The sequence below is a fragment of the Hylobates moloch genome, unplaced genomic scaffold (genome assembly GCF_009828535.3).
Source record: "Hylobates moloch isolate HMO894 unplaced genomic scaffold, HMol_V3 SCAFFOLD_768, whole genome shotgun sequence".
Classification (NCBI taxonomy): Eukaryota; Metazoa; Chordata; class Mammalia; order Primates; family Hylobatidae; genus Hylobates; species Hylobates moloch.
Genome location: NW_026653043.1, coordinates 1 through 8795, shown reverse-complemented (window position 1 = coordinate 8795; position 8795 = coordinate 1). Strand labels below are relative to the sequence as shown.

Here is an 8795-nt window from a genome sequence, read left to right as displayed (position 1 = left end):
AAATTCAGTCAGCGCAAATAAATAGAATAGATTCTTTAGCTCCACTCCAACTTTTAATTTTTGCCACTGCACATTCTCCAACCGGCATCATTGTTCAAAATACTGATCTTGTGGAGTGGTCATTCCTTCCTCACAGTACAATTAAGACTTTTACATTGTACTTGGACCAAATAGCTACATTAATTGGTCAGACAAGATTACGAATAATAAAATTGTGTGGTAACGACCCAGACAAAATAGTTGTTCCTTTAACCAAGGAACAAGTTAAACAAGCCTTTATCAATTCTGGTGCATGGCAAATTGGCCTTGCTGATTTTGTGGGAATTATTGATAATCACTACCCAAAAACAAAAATCTTCCAGTTTTTAAAATTGACTACTTGGATCTTACCTAAAATTACCAGACATGAACCTTTAGAAAATGCTCTGACAGTATTTACTGATGGTTCCAGCAATGGAAAAGCGGCTTACACAGGGCCAAAGGAGCGAGTAATCAAAACTCAATATCAATCAGCTCAGAGGGCAGAGTTGTTTGCAGTCATTACAGTGTTAGAAGATTTTAATCAACCTGTTAATATTATATCAGATTCTGCATATGTAGTACAGGCTACAAGGGATGTTGAGACAGCTCTAATTAAATATAGCATGGATGATCAGTTAAACCAGCTGTTCAATTTATTACAACAAACTGTAAGAAAAAGGAATTTCCCATTTTATATCACTCATATTCGAGCACATACTAATTTACCAGGACCTTTAACTGAAGCAAATAAAAAAGCTGACTTACTGGTATCCTCTGCATTCATAAAAGCACAAGAACTTCATGCTTTGACTCATGTAAATGCAGCAGGGTTAAAAAACAAATTTGATGTCACGTGGAAACAGGCAAAAAATATTGTACAACATTGTACCCAGTGTCAAGTACTACACCTGCCCACCCAAGAGGCAGGAGTTAATCCCAGAGGTCTGTGTCCTAACGCATTATGGCAAATAGATGTTACCCATGTACCTTCATTTAGAAAATTATCATATGTTCATGTAACAGTTGATACTTATTCACATTTCATATGGGCAACATGCCAGACAGGAGAAAGTACTTCCCATGTTAAAAAACATTTATTATCTTGTTTTGCTGTGATGGGAGTTCCAGAAAAAATTAAAACTGACAATGGACCAGGTTATTGTAGTAAAGCTTTCCAAAAATTCTTAAATCAGTGGAATATTACACATACAACAGGAATTCCTTATAATTCCCAAAGACAGGCCATAGTTGAAAGAACTAATAGAACACTCAAAACTCAGTTAGTTAAACAAAAAAAAGGGGGAGACAGTAAGGAGTGTACCTCTCCTCAGATGCAGCTTAATCTAGCACTCTATACTTTAAATTTTTTAAACATTTATAGAAATCAGACTACTACTTCTGCAGAACAACATCTTACAGGTAAAAAGAACAGTCCACATGAAGGAAAACTGATTTGGTGGAAAGACAACAAAAATAGGACATGGGAGATAGGGAAGGTGATAACCTGGGGAAGAGGTTTTGCTTGTGTTTCACCAGGAGAAAATCAGCTTCCTGTTTGGATACCCACTAGACATTTGAAGTTCTACAATGAACCCATCGGAGATGCAAAGAAAAGCGCCTCCACGGAGACGGAAACACCGCAATCGGACACCATTGACTCGCAGGATGAATCAAGTGGTGATATTAGAAAAACAGATGAAGTCACCACGCACCAAGAAGGCAGAGCTGCCAACCTGGGCACAGTTAAAGAAGCTGACACTGTTAGCTAGAAAAAGCCTAGCTAGCACAAAGGTGACACAAACCTCAGAAAAAATGCTGTTTGCAGCTTTAATGGTTGTATCAACGGTGGTAAGTCTCCCCATGCCTGCAGGAGCAGCTGCAGCTAATTATACCTACTGGGCCTATGTGCCTTTCCCGCCCTTAATTCGGGCAGTCACTTGGATGGATAATCCCATTGAAGTATATGTTAATAATAGTGTGTGGGTAGCTGGTCCCACAGATGATCGTTGCCCTGCAAAACCGGAGGAAGAAGGAATGATGATAAATATTTCCATTGGGTATCGTTATCCTCCTATATGTCTCGGGAGAGCACCAGGATGTTTAATGCCTGCTATCCAAAATTGGTTGGTAGAAGTACCTACTCTCAATCCCACCAGTAGATTTACTTATCATATGGTAAGCGGTATGTCACTCAAACCACAGGTAAACTATATACAAGACTTCTCTTATCAAAGATCATTAAAATTTAGGCCAAAAGGAAAACCTTGCCCCAAGGAGATTTCCATAGAAAAAAAAGATTTAGTTTGGGAAGAATGTGTGGCCGATAGTGCCGTGATTTTACAAAACAACACATTTGGAACTGTTATAGATTAGGCACCTCGAGGTCAATTCTACCACGATTGCACAGGACAAACTCAATTCTGTCCCAGTGCACTAGTGAGTCCAGCTGTTGATAGTGACTTAACAGAAAATTTAGACAAACATAGGCACAAAAAATTTCAGTCTTTCTACCCTTGGAAATGGGGAGAAAAGGGAACCTCTACTCCAAGACCAAAAATAATAAGTCCAGTTTTTGGTCCTGAACATCCAGAATTATGGAGGCTTACTGTGGCTTCATACCACCTTAGAATTTGGTCTGGGAACCAAACTATAGAAACAAGAGATTATAAAGCATTTTACTCTATCAACCTAAATTCCAGTCTAACAGTTCCTTTACTAAGTTGTGTAAAACCCCCTTATATGTTAGTCATAGGAAATGTAGTTATTAAACCAGACTCCCAAACTATAACATGTGAAAATTGCAGATTGTTTACTTGCATTGATTCAACTTTTGATTGGCAGCACCGTATTCTGCTTGTGAGAGCAAGAGAAGGCGTGTGGATCCCTGTGTCCATGGATCGACCATGGGAGGCCTCGCCATCCATTCATATTTTGACTGAAGTATTAAAAGGCATTTTAAATAGATCCAAAAGATTCATTTTTACTTTAATTGCAGTGATTATGGGATTAATTGCAGTCACAGCTACAGCCGCTGTGGCAGGAGTCGCATTGCACTCTTCTGTGCAGACAGTAAGCTTTGTTGACAATTGGCAAAAGAATTCCACAAGGTTGTGGAATTCACAATCTGGTATCGATCAAAAATTGGCTAATCAAATTAATGACCTTAGACAAACTGTCATTTGGATGGGAGATAGGCTCATGAGCTTGGAACATCGTTTCCAGTTACAGTGTGACTGGAATACGTCCGATTTTTGTATTACACCCCAAGTTTATAATGAGTCTAGACATCACTGGGACATGGTAAGACGCCATTTACAGGGAAGAGAAGATAATCTCACTTTAGACATTTCCAAATTAAAAGAACAAATTTTTGAAGCCTCTCAGAGTCACTTAAATATTGTGCCTGGAGCTGAGGCGTTAGATCAAGTGGCAAAAAATCTTTATGGATTAAACCCCACGACTTGGATTAAGTCTATCGGAAACTCTACTGCAGTAAACTTTGGAATTATGTGTCTCTGTTTAATCGGTTTGTTTTTAGTGTGCCGGACCAGTCGAAGAATCCTGCGCCAAAATCGAGAGAACGAACAAGCCTCCATCGCCATGGCACATTTATATAGAGGGAAAGGGAGGGAGAATGTTGCGGAAAGTCAGGGACCTTGAACTGAGGGACTGGCTGAAGCCACAGCAGAAAAACATAACATATGAAGATTTCACGGACATTTTATTAGTTCTCCAAAATTTATACTTTTGTAATTTCTTATGTCTTTACTGTAATCTCTTAATCCCATCATTTTCTTTGTACGCTGAGGAGGATATATGTCACCTCAGGACCCTGTGATGATTGCCTTAACTACACAAATTGTTTGTAGAGGACGTGTGTTTAAACAATACGAAAACTGGGCATCTGGAAAAAAGAGCGGGATAACAGCGGTGTTCAGGAAACAAGGGAGGTAACCTTGAACTGGCCGCCGGTGAGCCGGACGGAACAGAGCCATATCTTTTCTCCTTTTGCACACAAGTAGGAGAGATATCGCTGAATTCTTTTTCTCAGCAAGGAATATCCCTGAGAAAGAGAATGCGCTCTAAGAGTAGGCCTATAAACGACCCCCTTGGAGTTGTGCCGCCTTTTACGGTTGAAGCCGAAGGGATGAAATAAGCCCCGGCCTCCTGTAGTGCTCCCAGGCTTATTAGGATGAAGAAATTCCCACCTAATAAATTTTGGCCAGTCAGGTTGTCTGCTCTCAAACCCTATTTCCTGATAAAATGTTATCAATGACTATGCGTGCCCAAAAATTTCGTTGGCAATTTTAATTTCAATTTTAACACCATCCTGTGAACTCATCCTGCCTCCACTTGCTTTGTGATATTCGATTACCTTGTGAAGTATGTAATCTCGGTATCGTAATGACAATGGTAGTTTTGTTGAAAAGAAAAGGGGGAAATGTGGGGAAAAGAAAGAGAGATCAGCCTGTTACTGTGTCTATATAGAAGGAAGTAGACATAAGAGACTCCATTTAGTTCTGTATTTGAGATGCTGTTAATCTGTGACCCTACCCCCAACCTTGTCCTTGCAAGAGACATGTGCTGTGGTGACTTAAGGTTAAAAGGACTTTGGGCGGTGCAGATGTGCTTTGTTAAACAAGTGCCTAAAGGCTGCTTATGGTTAAAGGTCATCACCATCCTCTTAAATCTAGAAAAAAAGAAGAACATTCCTCTCCTGCCCATCCCTGGGCGATGGATGGAGCAATACTGCCAGAAGGTTTATGGAGATGTTCGCATATGCATCTCAAAGGCACAGCATTTTCTTTTGAACTTACTTATGTTGCAAGGCCTATTGCCCAGTCACTCCCTTATCTTTTTGATGGTAAAGATAATTATCAATAAATACTAAGGGAACTCAGAGGCCGGTGCCGGTGTGGGTCCTCTGTAAGCACAGCACCGGTCCCCTGGGCCCCGCTTTTCTTTCTCTACACTTTGTCTCTGTGTCTTATTCCTTTTCTCAAGTCTTTCGTCCCACCTAACGAGAAGCACCCACAGGTGTGGAGGGGCAGGCCACCCCTTCATCTGGTGCCCAACGTGGAGGCTTTTCTCTAAGGTGAAGGTACGCTGGAGCGTGGTCATTGAGGACAAGTCGACGAGAGACTCCCGAGTACGTCTACAGTCAGCCTTGCGGTAAGCTTGTGCGCTCGGAAGAACCTAGGGTAACAATGGGGCAAACTAAAAGTAAATATGCCTCTTATCGCAGCTTTATAAAAATTCTCTTAAAAAGAGGGGGAGTTAAAGTGTCTACCAAAAATCTAAATACGCTCTTTCAAACAATAGAACAGTTTTGTCCATGGTTTCCAGAACAGGGAACTTTAGATCTAAAAGATTGGGAAAAAATTGGCAAAGAATTAAAACAAGCAAGTAGGGAAGGTAAAATCATTCCACTTACAGTATGGAATGATTGGGTCATTATTAAAGTAGCTTTAGAACCGCTGCAAACAGAAGAAGATAGCGTTCCAGTTTCCGATGTCCCTAAAAGCTGTGCAGTAGATTGTGAAAAAGAGGCAGGGATAGAGTCCCGGAAAAGAAAAGAAAGTTCACACTGTAAATGTGTAGCAGAGCCGGTAATGGCTCGGTCAACGCAAAATGTTGACAATAATCAATTACAGGAGGTAATATATCCTGAAACGTTAAAATTAGAGGAAAAATATCTAGAATTGATAGAGCCATCAGAGTCTAAACCACGAGGGCCAACTCCTCTTACAACAGCTCAGATGCCTGCAACCTTAGAACCTCAAATGCAGGTTAAACAAGTACAAACTCCAAAAAAAGATCAAGTAGAAAAAGATAGAGTCTCTGTCACGGCAATGCCAATCCAAATACAGTGTCCACAATATCAGCAGGTAGAAAGTAAGATCCAGCCGCCAGTAGCCTATCAATACTGGCCGCCAGCTGATCTGCAGTATTGGCAGCCTCCAGAAAATCCGTATGGACAGCCAGGAGCATTTCCAGTGCCACAGGGCAGGGTGCCATATCCTCAGCCGCCCACCATGAGACTTAATCCTACAGCACCGCCTAGTACACAGGGTAGTGCAATACATAAAATTATTGATGAGGCAAGAAAACAGGGAGATATTGAGGCGTGGCAACTCCCAGTAATATTAGAAGCAAGGCCACCTGGAGAAGGGGCCCAAGAGGGAGAGCCTCCCGTAGCTGAAGCCAGATATCAGTCCTTTTCTATAAATATGCTAAAAGAGATGAAAGAAGGAGTAAAACAGTATGGACCCAACTCTCCTTACATGAGAACATTATTAGATTCCATTGCTCATGGACATAGACTCATTCCTTATGATTGGGAGATTCTGGCAAAATCATCACTCTCACCCTCTCAATTTTTACAATTTAAGACTTGGTGGATTGATGGGGCACAAGTACAGGTCCAAAGAAATAGGACTGCCAATCCTCCAATTAACATAGATGCAGATCAACTATTAGGAATAGGTCAAAATTGGAGCACTGTTGACCAACAAGCAATAATGCCAAATGAGGCCATTGAGCAAATCAGGGCTATCTGCCTTAGGGCCTGGGAGAAAATCCAAGACCCAGGAACCGCCTGCCCTTCCTTTAATACAATAAGACAAGGCTCTAAAGAGCCATACCCTGATTTTGTAGCAAGACTTCAAGATGCTGCTCAAAAGTCAATTACCGATGAGAATGCCCGTAAAGTCATAGTGGAGTTGATGGCATATGAAAACGCCAATCCGGATTGTCAATCAGCCATTAAGCCATTAAAAGGAAAGGTTCCCGCAGGATCAGATGTAATCTCAGAGTATGTTAAAGCATGCGATGGAATTGGAGGAGCTATGCATAAAGCTATGCTTATGGCTCAGGCAATCACAGGAGTTGCTTTAGGAGGACAAGTGAAAACATTTGGGGGAAAATGTTATAATTGTGGTCAAATTGGTCATCTAAAAAAGAATTGCCTAGTCACAAATAAGCCAAATGTAACTACTCAAGCTACTACAACAACAGATAAAGGGCCACCTGGCCTATGTCCAAGATGTAAAAGGGGAAAACATTGGGGTAATCAATGTCGTTCTAAATTTGATAAAAATGGGCAACCACTGTCGGGAAACGAGAGGAGGGGCCAGCCTCAGGCCCCGCAACAAACTGGGGCGTTCCAAATTCAACCCTTTGTTCCTCAGGGTTTTCAGGAACAACAACCCCCACTGTCGCAAGTATCTCAGGGAATAAGCCAGTTCAATTATCCCCCGCCACAACTGGCAGTGCAGCAGTAGATTTGTGTACTTTACAAGCAGTCTCTCTGCTTCCAGGGGAGCCTCCACAAAAAATCCCCACAGGGGTATACGGCCCATTGCCTGAGGGGACTGTAGGACTAATCTTAGGAAGATCAAGTTTAAATCTAAAAGGAGTTCAAATTCATACTGGTATGGTTAATTCAGACTATGAAGGCGAAATTCAATTGGTTATTAGTTCCTCAGTTCCTTGGAGTGCCAGTCCAGGAGACAGGATCGCTCAATTATTACTCCTACCTTATATTAAAATTGGAAACAGTGAGATAAAAAGAACAGGAGGGTTCGGAAGCACTGATCTGGCAGGAAAGGCTGCATACTGGGCAAGTCTGGTCTCTAAGAGCAGACCTGTGTGTAAGGCCATTATTCAAGGAAAACAGTTTGAAGGGTTGGTAGACACAGGAGCAGATATCTCTGTAATTGCTTTAAATCAGTGGCCAAAAAATTGGCCTAAACAAAAGGCTGTAACAAGACTTGTCGGCGTAGGCACAGCTTCAGAAGTGTATGAAAGTACAATGATTTTACATTGTTTAGGGCCAGATAATCAAGAAAGTACTGTTCAGCCAATGATTACTTCAATTCCTGTTAATCTATGGGGTCGAGATTTGTTACAACAATGGGGTGCAGAAATCATTATGCCCGCTCCATTATACAGCCCCATGAGTCAAAAAATCATGACTAAGATGGGATATATACCAGGGAAAGGATTAGGAAAAAATGAAAATGGCATTAAAGTCCCAATTGAGACTAAGAAAAATCAACAAAGAAAAGGAATAGGGTATCCTTTTTAGGGGCGGCCACTGTAGAGCCTCCTAAACCCATTCCATTAAATTGGAAAGCAGAAAAACCGGTATGGGTAAATCAGTGGCCGCTACCAAAGCAAAAACTGGAGGCTTTACACTTATTAGCAAAGGAACAATTAGAAAAGGGACACATTGAGCCTTCATTCTCACCCTGGAATTCTCCTGTATTTGTAATTCAGAAAAAGTCAGGCAAATGGCGTATGTTAATGGACTTAAGAGCCATAAACGCTGTAATTCAACCCATGGGGCCTCTCCAACCTGGATTGCACTCTCCGGCCATGATCCCAAAAGACTGGCCTTTAATTATAATTGATCTTAAGGATTGCTTTTTTACCATTCCTCTGGCAGAGCAAGATTGTGAAAAATTTGCCTTTACTATACCAGCCATAAATAATAAAGAACCAGCCACCAGGTTTCAGTGGAAAGTATTACCTCAGGGAATGCTTAATAGTCCAACTATTTGTCAAACTTTCGTAGGTCAAGTCCTTCAACCAGTTAGAGACAAATTTTCAGATTGTTATATCATTCACTATATTGATGATATTTTATGTGCTGCAGAAACAAGAGACAAATTAATTGACTGTTACACATTTCTGCAAGCAGAGGTTGCCAACGCGGGACTAACAATAGCATCTGATAAGATCCAAACCTCTGATCCTTTTCATTATTTGGG

The 8795-nt window shown here is 41.1% G+C and overlaps 1 protein-coding gene across 1 annotated transcript; it reads left to right on the top strand.

Moving 5' to 3' along the window:
- The first annotated feature begins 1264 nt into the window (after window positions 1-1264).
- On the top strand, window positions 1265-5197 carry LOC116464470 (endogenous retrovirus group K member 8 Rec protein-like). Its single transcript, XM_032147737.3, has 3 exons — window positions 1265-1812; window positions 3560-3667; window positions 5117-5197. The coding sequence occupies exons 1-3, from the start codon at window positions 1609-1611 to the stop codon at window positions 5195-5197; spliced, it is 393 nt and encodes a 130-aa protein (XP_032003628.2). The 5' UTR covers window positions 1265-1608.
- The last annotated feature ends 3598 nt before the right edge of the window (window positions 5198-8795 follow it).

Excerpts from the sequence above, each read along its gene's own strand:
- LOC116464470 (XM_032147737.3), top strand. The coding sequence starts at position 1,609 with ATGAACCCATCGGAGATGCAAAGAAAAGCGCCTCCACGGAGACGGAAA. Across the intron at positions 1,813-3,559 it reads AAAGCCTAGCTAGCACAAAG|TGTGCCGGACCAGTCGAAGA; the intron begins GTGACACAAACC and ends GTTTGTTTTTAG. Across the intron at positions 3,668-5,116 it reads GAGGGAGAATGTTGCGGAAA|GTGAAGGTACGCTGGAGCGT; the intron begins GTCAGGGACCTT and ends CTTTTCTCTAAG.